The sequence below is a fragment of the Equus przewalskii genome, chromosome 17 (assembly GCF_037783145.1).
Source record: "Equus przewalskii isolate Varuska chromosome 17, EquPr2, whole genome shotgun sequence".
NCBI classification, from domain to species: domain Eukaryota; kingdom Metazoa; phylum Chordata; class Mammalia; order Perissodactyla; family Equidae; genus Equus; species Equus przewalskii.
The window spans coordinates 54,305,134-54,323,051 of record NC_091847.1 but is presented as its reverse complement, the minus strand read 5'-3'; the positions used below and the strand labels follow the sequence as shown (position 1 = coordinate 54,323,051).

Genomic DNA, 17,918 nt, shown 5'->3' with positions numbered 1-17,918 from the left:
ATTTGATCTTTATAGCGTCATTGGTTTTATATAAAATGTTAGAAAATTTGAAAGTGATACAACATATAATCCTCCAAGCTTATATATAAATTCCTGTTTATACTTCTGTGAAAACTCTCCTCCCTTCCCCACAAAAGGAACAAAACAGCATTATTAAAATATTCTTGTTTCAAAAAAAAGTTTCAAAAAGATAAAGTCCTTCAAACTATCCCTTTATCAAATGTAAATTATAGCTGCTCAGATGAAATGTCTTTAAATTCAACTAAGTTTAGATATACGAACAATGTTCTTAAATGGCACTCTGTTCCAGGATTTAATTGTCTTGCAAGCATTCACATTTTCTAAGTGCATACTTGTTAAGAACATACTAAGTGCATACTTTCCCATGACCAGGTCCACCATGTATCTAGCAAAATCATCTTGGGAGTATGGAACATAAATTACTTGCCTTAGAAAAGACACTGTTTATTTCATGTATAAAGCTCAGAGAGTGGCTTACAGAAAGATCAAAAGAAAGTAAGCACACCAGCCATACAGTTGTTTGAGCTTTATTTTTATATGCACACATATTTGAAAGGAACAAAAATTTCAAGATATAGAGTACAACATATCAAATTATATCATTTAACATTATTTTAATGTGTACACAAAATAATGGTATAAAGTACCTATGTAGGATACATTATGTTTGTTTTGAGGATTGGAAAAGCAGTGTTTTCGGTTTTAAAATTCTGATACCATTATCTGTTACATCATTCAAGTAATATGTATTTCAAAAGTTAATTTTTTTAAATAACAACTAGATTTACACATAACTCTAAGACAATCTGATAGATGAGCTGCCTTTACCACGATCTTCAAAATAGTGCTGTTCAATTCTTCTACAGAAAGCAAGGAGGTTGCTATAGTTCTTCACCTTCTCAGAAAGTTCATCACTGGTCAACTGTGTGGTAAGAATGGTGTACAGATGGCCAAATACCAGTGCATCTAGCTCAGTAGGCCTAAAACAACAGCAGAAATGAGAGTAACATGAATAGTGATTAAGTTATATAGAATACATACTATTTTTGAAAAGATTTTGTTCATCTATTTAAAAGAAAAAAGTCACATAAGAAATAAATCCTACCCCAACTTGGTAAAATTGATTGTTTTAACTTGGAGTTTCTGTTACAAGATAAGAAAAAAAAAAATCTTTTTAACTATGATTTGCTAGGTGTGTGACTTGCTTCTTGAAGTAGCAGTATCATTTAAATGTGTTAAAACAATTGGTGTAATTGACTATATTCAGTAATTTATTCACTAAATAATACAGGTCTCCATCGAAGGGATAGTCAAAACTATCTAATATTTGTTGTTAATTGTCTGTCTCCCTCTACCGAGACCTTGTCCACTTGTTTCCTGTTATGTCCCCAAAACCTGGAACAATACTCAGCAAGAAAGTAGGCTCTCAATAAGTAAGTGTCGAATGAAGCAATGAAAAGGTGCTGCACTTCTCATCCCACACTATCACTATGTTTACTTAACCAGTTCCCCCATTACACTCCAAGCTCTTTAAAGGCAACACTGCATAGATCTTTATATCCCTAGTTCTTAGCAAAGTATCTGAGGAACTGAGTCCATATTTGCTGAATGAATGAATAAAATAAGGTGTGTAGGATATTTAATTTTTCAGTAGTAGTTACTCAAATTCTTTCAAATCCTTCCATCTTTTGACACATTCACGAAGTATCAATCAAAGTCAATTGTGCAGTCTCTGGTCATGTTTAAGAGGGTAGCCAACAGGATAGTTAAAAAAAAAATCACAGTGTCCTTGGACTTGATAGCACTGTGATCCTATCACTACAGATGAAGAATAATTAACAAATGGACACCTGAAAAGAACCAAGGATGTAGAAGGTGGATAAATGTAGAGCTGAGGCACTTTGTGAGAAGTAATATGAACACCAACTCTTCCATATTCCTAAACATATTTCTTAAAAGCTCTATCTTATCTCATCAATTTAGGATTTATTCTCCTAATCCTTATTTAGAGTTAAGTACCCTTCGCTTCTTGTACTCGAGCTTAAAAAAGGTGAATATATTCCCTGATACAACTTCCAGTAGTGTAGATGAGCATTTTTTTAATCAATAAATGAAGGCTCGGAATGAGTTCAAGTAGGAATGTATGTTCAAACTAGAGTGGTCTAGAAGTACCCCTGAAGTGGTCAAAATGTTATTTGCTGCAAATACACATCCACATAACTCAAAAGGTGCTGAATAATATATGGGTAATGAGCATACAAAAATTGATCTGATGTAACAAAGATAGCAACTTTGTGGCAAGTTACTTTAGAATATCTAACAGGAAGTAGAATACAATATACTAAATCAAACAAAACACACACACAGGGCCGGCCCCATGGCCGAGTGGTTAAGTTTGCACTCTGCTTCGGCGACCCAGGGTTTTGCCAGCTCAGATCCCGGGCACGGACATGGCACTGCTCATCAGGCCATGCTGAGGTAGCGCTCCACATAGCAGTACGAGAAGGACCGACAACTAGAATATACAACTATGTACTGGGGGAACTTTGGGGAGAAGAAGAAGAAGGAAGAAGAAGATTGGCAACAGATGTTAGCTCAGGTGCCAATCTTAAAGAAAAGAAGCCCACAAACACATAACTTTTAATGTATATTTTTTGTAATCCTTAAAAATTTCAGCAACTATTTATATTAATTGACTCTGATATATATAAATTACCAATTCCCACAATTCTTTCTTTTTGAAAAGTATACTTTTGGTAGTGGTTACACAAATATACACCATTGTAAAAACTCATAGAACTAGACACATAAAATCGTCAATTTTACTACATGCAAATTATACTACAATAAACCTGACTTCAAAAAAAAAAGCAATAAACTCAGAAAAATATTTGCAACTCAAATGTGAGACAGACAAAAAAATATACTTTACTCAGTATTTCTACTGAACTGTTTAATCAAGCCAAGATCTTCACATAACTCCAGTTTTAATTACTTTTCCTATACCACATGGAGAGAAAACACAACATTTCCACCCTTCTGCTTACTAAATGTTTGTGGATTGTAATTTGAATATAAGTAGCAACTCTCCTCCTAAGACCTTTAACATCTTTGATATATATTATTGCATTTACCTTATAGACTTTTTATTAGAAAAATAGTCTACGGTGACAAATATACTTTTAAAGTCCTAAAAAATTTGTTGCCTTTTTATCTTGCATTATCATTCTTTCCACATTTCTGTTGGTTATCTACTATTCTTCTTCTTTTCCAGTTTTAGAGAGAAAGAATTGACCTACACCACTGGATAAGTTTAAGGTGCACATCATGATGGTTTGATTTACATATACTGTGAAATAAATGATTATCCCAATAGGTTCTGCTAATATCCACCAGATATCTACTATTCTTTCATTTGAGTATCAAAATAAAAACAGTACTGTAAAATATGAATGTTTTCCTAAGCTTTTCCATTTAAAATTTTTATGCATTTATCTCTTTTGCTTTCTTATGAATCCATATTTCTTTCTTCCTCTCTGACACCTTTCATTGTCAGTCTGGTTTCAAAAACATTAATTTTGCCTGAGTGTTCCCTAATTTTTTTCCCCATTACACTATTAACTTGTCATATCTTTATACTACTAGAAGCAATCTACACATCCTTTCTTTCTTTTTTTGCTGTAGGGAAGGAATTCACTCTGAGCTGATATCTGCTGCTGATCTTGCTCTTTTTTTCCTTCTCTCCAAAGCCCCAGTACATGGTTATATATCTTAGTTCTAAGTATCCTTCTAGTTCTTCTATGTGAGCTGCTGCCATAGCATGGCAACTGACAGAATGATAGACGAGTGGTGTGGTTCTGCAACAGGAAACAAACCTGAGCCACCAAAGGAGTGAGAGTGCCAAACTTTAACCACGAGACCATCAGGGCTGGCTCTACACATCCTTTCTTTATACATCAATCACTGATCTTTAGGACTGTCATTCAAGCTTGTACATTAAGCCTCTTGCCATCAACCTCTTCTAAATTTGCCTTTGGATATTTTTGAGCAATTTCCCCTCAATTTTCCTAACTGGTGATTTCCTAATTGAATAAACCTCAATATAATCCTATTCCTCCCCGAAATTTTTTCATCTTAAGATTCCCAAGCATAATTTTTGCACCATTTCTTCAGTATACTCTCCCGTCAGTACATGAAGGTATATTTTCGAATTTTACCATGTACCCTAACGGTTAATAGCAGTAGTTTTTCTTTTTCAAATCAAATTCCTTTTCCACTTTCTCATTCAATTTGATCTAGTTTTAATTACTGAGCTTCTTCTAGCTAACGGGTTTTGTTTGAAAAACACACAGACCTACAAGGAGCTCATAAAAGTTTTAGAATAGTATAACTCTTTCTATCATGATTACATTTAGAAAAAGTACACATATATATTTTTCTACTCTTTCTTCCCCTTTATTAAAAAGGTAACATAAAAATACCACTTTAAAAAAGTTTTAGTTGTTCATTGCAAGTCCACACTCACCAGGTGAAAGGGAAAAAATGACCTAGCAGTCTTTGTGTAGCTGTCTTAACAGATATCACATGAGCAAAATAGCATGTATGTCATAGGTAGTACAGATTTTATTTTAGTTGCATTTCTCAAATATAATTTAAATATTTAAAAGGTACCAACCGTATATATTATGAAGGGTAAAAAAGGCCACTAATGTTAGTATCTACCTTGTACTATTACTTATTTTTTTCAAATTCATTCTCCTCTTTCCCTTCCACCATTTAGCTTCTTTGTCCTCTTTTTCTCAATTGCTGTTCTTGCTGCAAGCTCTCCCTAAACAACTCTTTTACTTTCTCTCATCAAGTAAAGCTATTGGATTTCTTTTCATGAGTCCTCTCAACATCCTTAGTAGACAAGTTAGGAGAAAAGTTGATTCTAACTTTAGAGGGTAAAGGGAGGATACACACAGAAATAATGTCACCTGCCAAAGTTTGGTATATGTTAGAGCCAAGAATAGCATTCGGGGTGTCAGACTTAGAATCTAATACTATATATCTTGACCTAAGCCAGTGCTCTTTTCACTAAGGTATGGTGTCTCACAAACTAATGACTCCTGCAACATAAAGGAATGAGAAAAACTTTGCCACAACAAAGTGAAAATAAGTTACTTTTTCCTAAATGTAGTTTACCTGCATTTTAATATTAATTAAACAACTGAGTAAAATTAAAATTAAAAATAAAAAAATCTATTTATCAATAATAATTGTTAGGGAAAAATATTTGTCTGAGACTCATATAAGGTAAAATTATTTCAAAAACCTACATCTTAATATTAAACAGTTCCTCAGTAGCAACCTTTGGTTTTGCACCTGTTCTAAATTTTGAATTTTTCATTATAAGTTTAAATGTAATTGGACACTTATGAAGAAAAAAATATTTTTATATTTCCACTGAAATCACATGTCAAATGATACCTGGTTACTAACTCTTTGAGACTGAGTTTAAAGGAGGAGAAAAATAAGTTAGATCTATTCTCCTGGCCTCCCATTAAGACAGCCTGCATAACAAAACTAACTCCTAACACAGAATGATGCACTTCAAACAGTGAAACATACCCCTTCTGAGCTCTTCAACTAGTAAGAATTCCTGTATCAGAAAGAAAAGGATCTACATAATATACTAACATTTGGATACATTTCTTTTGTGTTACAGACTAAACAAACAGAACCTGCAGAGGAAACATCACCAGAAACAGGAACACAGCTATAGAAGCCTTAGCTACCAGCATTTCATGATTTGAATTCTATGACCTTCCTGCTTCAGAGATCAAGAGACCCCAAATTTTATTTTAACATCAGTTACATATAGTACATATTAATATAACTACTATTTCCAAGCCATCATCATAGTCACTTTTGTTACAAATATTAGCATCTCTACCAAAAGATGTTAGATATGGCTACAGAAGACGATTGCCTATGAAGATATAATAAATAATAGCAAATAAAGCTTTTTAAAAATTACTAATCTAAAAGCAAGAAATTTTTATTAAAAAGTCAAGAAAAAGTTAGAATTTCTAAGCAAATCATTGAGATTAAAAGGCTAAATTTAAGCTCATCTTAAACCAGATCACAGACTAGCTGATTCTGATATATTAAATTACTTTTTTAAAAAAAGGGAAAACTCATTCTTTGCTTACACTAAACATTCGTTTCCAAATTACAAAAAAAAAAATCTGTCTTAATGAAACATGACTTACTCAATTTACATATTTAATCTATAGCCTTCATTTCTGTGCTTTACAAATATTTCATTAACTTTGAAAAAACAAGTTCATAATAGTGCTTGTCCATCCAACAGTATTTGTTATTGTTTAGTTTCATTCACTTCTCTAGTCCCCAGGGTATTACCTTATACAGACAAGTATGGTTACACTTCATATTTTAATAGTAATTTGCAAGTTTAGAATTTTGTTGATGTCGTAGTTCCATACACAGCACCGTGAACTACCTCTAGCAGAACCTCTACATATCATACAAAGTGACTGATTTACACGTCTCCCCTTAGGAGAAATTCTTGATGGCAAGGACCACATTTTAGAAATCTGTCTCCCAGAGCCTAGTGTTGTGCCTGACACCCAAGAAGAGCTAAGTAAGTGTTTACTTGAAGGAAAAATGAATTCAAATATAACTAAATTTTTTCATAAATATTTCTTGATAAAACAATTCCTCTATGATAAAATAAGTGTGTAACCTAACAATACAGAAATTAAAAACAATAAAATTTCTTACTGCTTATTGAAGAAATATGGTTGTGTTCCCAGTCTTTGAGAAAGAGCTTGACAGCACTGGTCTACATCTTCTAAGACCTAACATAGGCAGCAGACCCCAAAAGAAAAACATTTAAATTAGCAAAATAATAAAATGTGTCTAAAACTTAATTTATATCACACTTTACAACAAAAATATAAATTTAGGTAACTTTTTGGAATATATTTAAATAAGACTACAGACCACACATAGAACATAAATAATACTTTCTATATAAGAAATAGGAAGAAAATGAGAGCAAATTTCCTTTAAATACAAGTGCATTTAAGTTACTTATAAGGATTACTATACAGAAAGTTTTTATCTGAAAACTCCATTCCCTACAAAAATGTTTTCCTGAATCCATATGTTCAAATGACTGACTTTATATATATTAAAAAAATCTACTCCATAAAGATGACACTGCTGACCTACCATGAGTAAAAGCATTTGAGTTGTTTTCCTACTAGTGAAGATGGGTTTTATTTACTCCATCCCTCTTCAATTACCCAATCCTCCTTGTGGCCAATGGCACACATCAGTAAGCTGGCTAGCTAGGACTAGGGGTAGCCTTGGAAAAGAGACATTAATTAGCTTAATGATTGATGCTCAAACTCATGACCTTGACAAGATATATATTTTGTTAATTTTGCTACTTCAGTAAATTTAAGACCAAAGAAAAATAGATATTTTAAGCACTGTATTTAACAGGGTTTTTTTTAAGCCATGATGCCACATCTATATTTATTGGCTTAAAAGATGCCCACGATGTAATGTCGAATGGAAAAAAAATCAGGTTACAGAATGGTAGGTATAATATGATCCCATTTTAAGGAAAACGTTATTAAGAGACATCCAGAAGAATGTTCTCCAAATAGCTAACAGTGGCGATTTCTAGGTGGTAGGATTTCAGGCAATTTTATTTCCTTTGAACTTTTTGGTATTATATCATTTGCTTTACAATAAGCATCTGTGATTTTTATAAAACAAATAAAACTACTTCATGCCAGAGAAAATAAGAGCAAACGTTTTGTTAATTTTTTATTACGTTGGGATTTATAAGACTTTGAATACAAACAATGAATTTCTTAATGCATTAAAGTTGAGGGTTTTGTCAACTTCAGTCTGAACTGACCTGGTCCAGAGTCTTCTTACCCCATCCAATAGCTTTCATCTTACGCCTGACTTCCCACTGCTTCTGATAGGCCAAAATATGATTCAGAGGCCAAGGGTAAGGAGATCCATACCTAGCATGAGTGATCTAAAGAAAAAGACTTTGTTAAAAATGTGATTCTTTCTAAAAACAAAGCCTGTTTTAACAAATAGAATTCTAAGAGAAATATATTTTCAGAACACAAATAGAGGAATCTGAAAAAAATACATAGCTTACAATCTAAAAAATTAAAATTTTAAACCATTCCCTTTAAAAATATATAAACTTTTATGTACTTTGCAACCAGTTATATCAAATAATGACACATAGCTTCCCTAAAATGTATGTGCAAGCAAAATTAAAGTAAGTGAAAAACTATATCACTAATGGTATAAACCACAATGTTTCATTTATGAGCAGGGACTTACGATTCTGAGCAAAAGTGTTTTCTCATTAAACTTTAATTAAGATAAATGCTGCAGAACCACTCACCTCCCCTACTGTAGCTTCGTCACACCACTGAAGATACAACTAGGAACAAAAGAACAATCACTAAAACTTTAGAATACCAAAGAGAAAAATGGATAAAGAAAGTTATTTCTTGCCATGGTCATTTTTTATAAGCAATTTTATAAAAGTCACATATGTGAGGGTTTTTTTCCTTGGCTAATGTTGCTATACAGAATTATTACGTTTAATGGCAGTACTTTATAAAAATATTTCTTATTCATACAGTATATCTCTAAATACCATTAACATATTTTACAGATATTATTTTATTTAAGTAAACTTCACAAGGCCAAAGCAAAATAATGAGTGGGCAAGAATCACTCTTTTTACAAACAGAAAAACTAGAACTGAAAATGTCAGGCAACTCGTTCAAAGATAATGACCAAATATCTAGTTTATTTGGCCTGAGAATTGCTTGACTATTTTCCTATTTCTCAGTAACTTTAAAATAGTCCATGAGAAAGATTATATTTTATGAGAAAAAAAGCTTATTTTCAAGGCCTAGTATCTTCTATTGTACCTCTGCAGTCAACAGCATATTGTTGACTAATTCCATGTAGGCTTTCATTTCTGCTTTTTGGACTTCATCCAGCCCATCACTAAGAGAATGACCCTAAAGGGAATTTAAAAAAATTTAAAAGAGCATCATATTAAAAATACAAAAACTTTCAGTTATCTTACTACCAAGTAATATAACATCAATGCTTTTACTGCAAATGTCCAATGGATTAATTTCTAAAACCTCCTAAGACAAAATTATTTTATATGAAAAATACTAATATTCCGCTATTACTATAAAATATTAATCAGTACTATTTACTTGTCATTATAAAAACCTATCTTTCAATGGACAAAATTATCAATTATTTCACAAAAGAAGAAAACAAGAATGGTCAGTAAACCTTGTATTTTTAAGAGACTAACCTTATTAGTAATAAAATAAATGCCAAAAGATTGACAAGTGTTGCTTATAAAGTAGTCAAATGTGAAAAATATGTCAGTAAAGGTATAGGGAAACAGACACTAATTTTTAACTCTAATACACAATAGTAATGAGTCAATGCATAAAACAGTATAACCGTTAATTCAATCTGGCAATCTATTGCAAAATTTAAAAAATGTGTACCCTATAATGCTGCAATATCATTCATAGGAATTTATCCTAAGGAGATAAGCTGACAAGTGTACAAAGGTGTATACACAAGAGTATTTATCTTAGCACTCAATAACAGCAAAAAAAGGGCAATAAATAAATAAGTGAATAAATTATAATACATCCATATACTAGAATACTGTACAGTCATGCACTGCCTAATGACGTTTTGGTCAACAATGGACCACATATGCAACAGTAGTCCCATAAGGTTAGTACCATATAGCCTAGGTGTATAGTAGGCTATACCATCCAGGTTTGTGTAAGTACTGTGGGGGAGAAAGAAATTTTCCTCTACCCTTCTAGGTTGGCCCGGCTGGGCTAAGAATTAAACTGATGTGAGATAGATAAACAGGAGAAAAACACACAAAAGTTTAAAAATACACATACATGGGAGAAACCCAGGAAAACCGAGTAACTGCCAAAATGGCAGAAGCCCTCACCTTAAATACCATCCTAAGCTAAAGACAAACGAAGACGCTGGGGGTATGGAGAGTTAGAGACATCAAAAGAAAAGAAGGGAATTCACAGGTAGGTGAAAAGGAACAAACATTAGGAAAACAAGTGTTTGGCCACAGAGAAACAGAAGAATACAGAGGGGAGTCCAACAAGCAGGCTTTTTGAGCTTCTACCACCTAGTTCATGTTATGCTAAGGCGATAGCTCGCTTCCTGAAACAGGTTTTGTTATCTGAATTCTTTTAGGCAGTTAAGGGGAGGTAACACGAAAAACTTTCTGAGTCTATCATTTCTTAAAAATAATCAGCCTAAATTAATCCTCATGTTGAAGAGACACACTTTGGGGTGGCAAATTTTGTTCCCCTTCAGTATACTCTACGATGTTCGAACAACAAGAAAATCGCCTAACAACATGTTTCTCAGAATATATCCCCGTATTTAAGCAATGCATGAATGTGTAACAATTTAAAAGGATAATGTATATCTATGTATCTAGAGACGTTAACACGGAAGAATTCCCAAATCTATTGATGATTTTACAAGGCAGGTTGCAAAATAATACATAATAGTATGATTTATATTTTTCTATATATGCAAAGAGAAAAGTCTGGAAGGATGTTCCCCAAAATGTTAATAGGGGTTGTCCTTTGTTAACTATTAAAATCTAAACTCAATAATTAAAATAAATTAGTACATTTAACTTCTAAACATATCCTGTATCTCCCTTCTCAAAGATTAACCTGACATTTCATAATAACCTACAGTTTTCATTTATGACCAAAATTCTCATAAGCATAAGTTAGAAAATTATCTACCATCTTGTAAAGATCAAATTACCTCTTCTGCCGTTGATTTACATTATGAAAAAAAAAAACTCACACTTTAGACAGATTTCTCCAGTAGTCTATATTGGTATTTTATAAGACTAGGTTAAAATCAATGTAAATGTAAGATACTAAAGAATGATGAATGACTTTAAGAGTAACTGTGATCAAATGCATTTAATATCTTTTTTATTACCTTGGCTTTAACGAATTGGACTATTGGACCAAGTTCTGATACTACTTGATTTCCTACATGAATAAAAGGTACTTTACCTGTTGAGAAAAGAAAACATGAAAACACTTTCAGTAAATTAAAGTTTGTGCTAATAAGAAATTAACACAAAACTGGGATAAGTTTTATTAATACGCAGATTTCATAAAACTATAACTTTTGAAAATTATAGTTAAATGTGTATGCTAAATTCTACAAATTTTTAAACACTGAATGCCAACTAATTTTAAAACAAAAGAAAAAAGAATAAGGAGATTCATTTCTAGAGTTCTCATTTGTATATAATAACAGATCACAATATTCCCTTTTCAGAGCTAACACTAACAAATCAGTAATTAGTACAGCAGTAAATGCTAATTATTCAAATCACATGAGCCACGCCTGGACATTGTTTCATGACCACCAATAAATTTCAAAGACAGTTAACTGGGTTTTCTCTTCAGAGTACAATGACTCAATCCATATTTTAAACTACATTTAAGAAGATTTCTTTTTACATCTTCTACTTTTACATCTCAGATACCCATTAAGGTCAATATTTTAAGCACATAATGGTGCACTAATAAATGCCTGTGACTCAAAAATATCAGGAATTAAGAGAATTAACAATCTTTGAAGGTATGCTACTTTATGAATTATAATACACAGTATATTCATTAACACACATGGGAAAAGAGAAGCAAAAGTACTATGCTTATAAAAACTGGCTTCTCTAAATGAATGTCACATTAAAAAGGTAATTATTTCATTTTTATAAATACTAATATTTGATGAAATTCTCAGAAATGATGAGAACAGAACAGTCTCCAAATAGCAATAAAGTTTACCCCAAAAGCTACAAGGTGAAACCTGCTGTCAGACCTAGTTCAAACAGAGTTCACACTAACAGCAGGCTTCCTCAGGGTCCTTTTCAATAGATTTCCTCCTCTCCAGCTCAGTCAAGCCTGAGGGTAATGGATGAGTTGCAGAACACCACCAAAAGCCTCATCTGCATCCACGGGATAACACACATGACAAAGGAAAGGCAGGCTTTTTGGAAGACAACAATCAATAGACGTATTTAGAAGACATTTCCGTGTAACCAATATAAAACCACTGAATTCTGCATTCCTTTCTTCCGCTGCTTTATAACAATCTTGTAAAAAGAAAAGAATTTCCTATCTGGATAAGCACTAGGTCATATTGTTTTAACTTGGGATAAAATCCTTCTAACTACTATGCTGCTAGAAATAGTGCAGGTCCTCTGAGATAAAACGATCTGAGAAAGACAACTATTTGTGAATGAATGTCTAGACTAAAGGGGATTTTTAGGGTGTGACTTTGGAGAGCAAAGTATATTTCTCATTTTCAATATCCAATTTGGAGTTCGTGGAAGAAAGAGTTTGCATTTTATTTCTTTTCTTAAAAATACTGTAGATTCTGAAACAGGGAAGCAGTGTGGGTAGTCAAGTGAGTATCCATATCTCTATAAATATAAAGAGATACATAAAAATCAAGGCAAGAAATTAGAAGTGAATAATGTTTTCTGTGACTAGCCTGGCTTAAAGGAGGAGCCAATGTTATATATCCTTATTATTGCAGGTACCAGGGAGGAGCACGGTGACACAGGTATTTTCCAGCACCAGTCAAAGGTCAAACAAAAAAACTGAGGGCCCTGTTTCTCATTTTAGGCAGAATAATCACTTTTAAAACTTTTATTTCTAAAGAAAGCAAGAAGATATTGCCAAGTAAGTTTGTAGTTTCAGAAGATATTAGAAATAGAAAGGACCTTGGATGCCATCTAATGCAACTACTTCAAATATTACAGATGAAGTCACAGGGGCTCAAAGAAGAGAAGTAAAATTTCCCACAGAAATGTTAATATGTGACAAAGTTACAGAAGGATTAGAGTAAAAATTTCCTAACTCTTAGTTACCCAAGCAGTCTTCTGACTATTCCATGATGCTCTCTGCTTTGAGAAAATCTACCACAGGGCCCGGCCCGGTGGCACAGCAGTTAAGTTCACATGCTCCACTTCTCGGTGGCCTGGGGTTCACGGGTTCGGATCCCGGGTGCGGACATGGCACCGCTTGGCACACCATGATGTGGTAGGTGTCCCACATATAAAGTAGAGGAAGATGGGCATGGATGTTAGCTCAGGGCCAGGCTTCCTCAGCAAAAAGAGGAGGACTGGCAGCAGTTAGCTCAGGGCTAATCTTCCTCAAAAAAAAAAAACAAGAACAAAAAACAACTCTACCACAACAAGTTCATCAGGCAAATAAAATAAAACACACTGCCCTGATTACCCCAAATCATATGATGAAAGAGAATAATAACTAGAGATATGATGTAATTTAAATATCTTAACAGAAAATGCCATTTTCATCTACCTATAGGAGACTCCTCCTATGAATGTATGTATGTATTGTAGTCTCTATAATATTTATCTGTTTGTCTTTCACAGAGCTTATAAAAAGGAGATATGTATCTACCTAGGTGATACTAAGTATAATACAGTCATTTTAGGAAATGAGTGGATCAACTATATGGCTTCCTCTCATTTGCCAAAGATATTAACTTTAGTATTAGACTACCAACCCTTTTATATGTATATCCACACTCTTTTTATATGACTAGATAGAGGAAAAAGATGGACAGAATCCAATATAATTCATTTCACCAGAATTCAGTAAAGTTTATAAAACCTAAGCATAAAATTAACACAAAATGAGTCAATTAAGTGCCTTTAAGAATCTAAGATATGTCTATGTTTATAAGTCTAGAAATTCCCTTATGGAAATGTTTTTAAATGTATATTCATAAACTTATAAATGTAGATACATTCATATAGACCTTTCAGTGTGTACGAAGAGAGTGTCTTCACAGATTTGATGATTATCACCCTTAAGAACTTAAGAGAGCTGCCCCGTGGCTGAGTGGTTAAGTTCGTGTGCCCCGCTGCAGGCGGCCCAGTGTTTCGTTGGTTCGAGTCCTGGGCGGGGACATGGCACTGCTCGTCGGACCATGCTGAGGCAGCGTCCCACATGCCCACAACAAAGAATATACAACTATGTATGGGGGTGCTTTGGGGAGAAAAAGGAAATAAAATAAAATCTTTAAAAAAAAAAAAAAAATTAAGATGAAAAAATGTTTAACACAAATCATTCCTAAGTTATCATTACAATGAAGAGAGATGAATGTCTCCCTAAAAAGGAATGTAACACACTTATGCTAATCAGTGAAAGTCAATGGATTTACTCATTGATAAAGGAGTTATTCTATGTGTTACTATTGCTTCAACAAAACCACAGTTATAATCCATACCAATTCTATTTAACATTTATTTATCAGCTTTGTAGCACTATATTTTTATATTAAAAATTATCTGGGGGCTGGCCCTGTGGCATAGTGGTTAAGTTTGGCAAGCTCTGCTTCAGAGCCTGGGTTCATAGGTTCAGATCCTGGGCAAGGACCTACACCACTCATCAGCCATGCTGTGGTGGTGACCCACATATAAAAAGAGGAAGACTGGCACAGATGTTAGCTCAGGACTAATCTTCCTCAAGCAAAAAAACGAGGAAGACCAGCAACAGATGTTAGCTCAGGGTGACTCTTCCTCAGAAAAAAAAATTACCTGAATCATATTTGTTTAAAACTATACTTTAATCTACTAATACAAGACACACAGAAAAGGTAATACTGATTATAAAAATAGCAGAAGGCTAAAATCTTAATAAAAAGTGTCTTAAAACCTATTAAAATAAAAAAGAAAGAATTAGAAACCAAAAACATCGAGAGATGACTTTAAGGCCTATGACAAGTTAATTTAATTATTCCACAATCTCTCTTCTTCCATCTGTATAATGGGAGAATATAATTTAGAGAAGTGTGTTTAATAATGAATGGATCCATTAACACTAAAATTTGTTTTCTAAAGAGGAAACAGTTGCTTGTAAATAAGACTGGGGAAGTCTGAGATTATCTATTTTCTTAATATTTACTATTTAAAACAATTTCCATAACTTTCCAGTAACCATCTCTGACTACCAAGTTGAAATGAGCAGACATGCCCAAGCCACGACTGTCAAGTTTGCAACTGTTACTTTATAAAACCATGGGAAAATTCCTCAAAGGGTAAATTTTTAAAAAATGCATTTTAAAAATCTAAGTACAAACTGGACTATCACTGCAATTTTATCAATGCAGAATATTAACAGAGAAGGGAAAAAAAAAAACACTTACCAGATGGAGACATATATTCTGCATTTGCCCTACAAACCACTTTGATAGGCAGATTACACATTTGCAAAAAGGCCTGTAAATCAAGAGAAGTATAATAAGCCTAGTGAAAGTATATGCCTAGTTGAACACAACTTTTTGTTTCTTTTCTAAACTTAAGAGCTCATATAGTAACAATTTATTGGAAAAGAATCAATCAATTTAAAGTGAAAGATTTGCATTGCAAACAAAAGTAAAATGTCATTTCACTACTAAAAAATCAGTATGACTCAGACGCCAGTAAATGTATGAAACTTAAAGCATTTATACACATTTAAGGAAGGAAATGTAAACTATCCACATTTATTTTACCATATTAGTTTATGTACATTGCTTTCATTTTCTTTACCAGTGACTAAAGTCCACATTTTATAAGCTATTGCTTAATTCCACTACTCTTTACAGGATCATCATCTCTCTTAGAGTGTTAGAGATGGTAGAGCAACAAGAGTAACGGAGCCTAGGTCTTTGATAATTATGTAGTCACCAAACCTCGATTACCTGTGTTTATAAGAAAAAGAAACAAACTTCTACCTTTTTAAGCCACTGCTATTTCGGGTTTTCTGTCACTCACAGTCAAACCTAATCCTAACTAATTCACCGACAATTACTGTTTCTACGTTTAAACACCACCTGACCCAACCACAAGCTGACTCCTGTGTGTCTATGAAGTGCACGCTAACAGTCCTCTAAATACTCTAAGCTGTACTCCCAATCACAGCGACAACAGCGAGCTTTCTGACTGGCCCATCAGTATAGACTGCGGTAGCAGTTCTCCAACCGCAGCATGTAGCAACATCACGCGGAAGGCTTGTTAAACACAGTTTGCTAGGAAGGGAAGAATTAGAGAGAATAAATATAAACAGCTCTTTCAAGAAGACTGAACGAGAAGAAGAAAGAAGGGGTTAGAAAAATAAACTCCCTTCTACTACATAGATACCTATGTAGTATCTCCAATGATGGAGAAAAGTTGAGCTCGTAAAAACATAAATAGAAAAAAAAGCAGTGGAAATAGGCTAACATGACAAGACAAGAAAACTGGCAGAATAACTGACATCCAAGATCCATGAGAAGATAAAAAGGGATGGGAGAAGAGCACAGGCAGAGGGTTCTCTTTTTGTCAGGAAACAGGACACTTTCTCCACTATAATACAAGAGCGGTCAGAATCAGTGATGATGACTACAAGGTGATAAACTTGAAAAGAACAAGAAAATGAAGAAGCACTCACATTCTGTGAAAGGGGTCAAGAAATCATCTGCTGAGAATGAGGGACTATGAGGGAATTGAGGTCTTCAGAAGAACAAAAAGGATTTGAAAGAACTGCTTAACTTCTCAAAGGTCTGAATAATATTGTTGTCAGTTAACAATCATAATACTACATAAAATAGTAAACACTGTACATTTTGCTTAACTACATGTAGAGTGGTTACTGTACTAACGAATATTCCAAAAAGCTGTATTTCACTAGAAAAGATATAAGCAAAATTGTAATGTTCTGCAATCAAAGCCATGCTTCCTGTCCCGTGAATTTTTCACTTCTTTACTAAAAGTAACTGACAATTTTGACCAATTTAGCAATACTCAACTTACCACAGGCCTCAACTGATGACATAACTTTGGTTAGCCAGAGATTTTACAGCATTTACTATAAGTACTTTTCATCCCTGATTCAAAAGAAATTTCCTGAATTAATCTGTAGTTCACAAAGAATACTGATGTCACAAACACAATACTTTCATGGAAACATTAAAAATGCAAAACAAAACACTCCCATGACTATCTTCTTCAAGAACATAAAAACTCTAAAGCCAAACCAGGCTTTGATTTAAACAGCAGTTCTCCCTTCTTGTAGGATGGAGGAAAATCTCTGAGAGGTTCCAAAACAATACTTTCACCTCTCATTTTCATCTTCAGTCTGTTATCAAGCACCCTAAACACTCCAAATAAAACATGCTTGATAAACCAACCTAAAACACATTTTATTTTCAATTCTGACTTAGCTATCCGCATGTTTTAATTCTTGTGTAAATCCAAAAAATATATAATTTTAATTATAATGATGAAATTTAGGATAACTTGCCCAAGTCCTATTCTTCACTTGGATACTTTATTCCAAACTAATTCAAGTGGTTGACAACATAAATTAACTCGAATCAAAAACTTGGCACATCCTATCAGAATAACGATTTATAACTGTGCTGTCCAATATAGTAGCCACTACTCATCTGTGGCTACTTAACTTAAATTTAAATTAATTAAAGTTGAATAAAATTTTAAATTCAGTTCCCCAGTCACACTAGCCACATTTTAAGTGCTCAACAGCCACAAGTAGCTGATGTAAACAGAACATTTACATCATCTCAGAAAGTTCTATTGGACAGCGTGGGTCTATAACAGTGGTAATCAGTGCATAAAAGACATCTTAGCAAGAGAGGCTGACATCACCTGAAAGTGATTAGGCTAAATATTATAAAAACAATCTGCATAATAGTACAGTGTCTACAAC

At 33.4% G+C, this 17,918-nt stretch overlaps 1 protein-coding gene across 3 annotated transcripts in view; it reads right to left on the bottom strand.

Moving 5' to 3' along the window:
• Positions 1–532: 532 nt before the first annotated feature.
• Positions 533–17,918, bottom strand: part of MTX2 (metaxin 2) — a 59,186-nt gene continuing 41,800 nt past the window's right edge. For all 3 annotated transcript variants that reach the window (XM_008533053.2, XM_070580262.1, XM_070580261.1), the window contains 7 exons: positions 15,376–15,448; positions 11,119–11,195; positions 9,009–9,101; positions 8,471–8,509; positions 7,961–8,086; positions 6,808–6,884; positions 533–1,001 (listed from right to left, as the gene is read on the bottom strand). In XM_008533053.2, the coding sequence (XP_008531275.1) occupies positions 818–1,001; positions 6,808–6,884; positions 7,961–8,086; positions 8,471–8,509; positions 9,009–9,101; positions 11,119–11,195; positions 15,376–15,448 (669 nt within the window). In that variant the 3' untranslated portion in view covers positions 533–817. The remainder of the gene's footprint in view (positions 1,002–6,807; positions 6,885–7,960; positions 8,087–8,470; positions 8,510–9,008; positions 9,102–11,118; positions 11,196–15,375; positions 15,449–17,918) is intronic.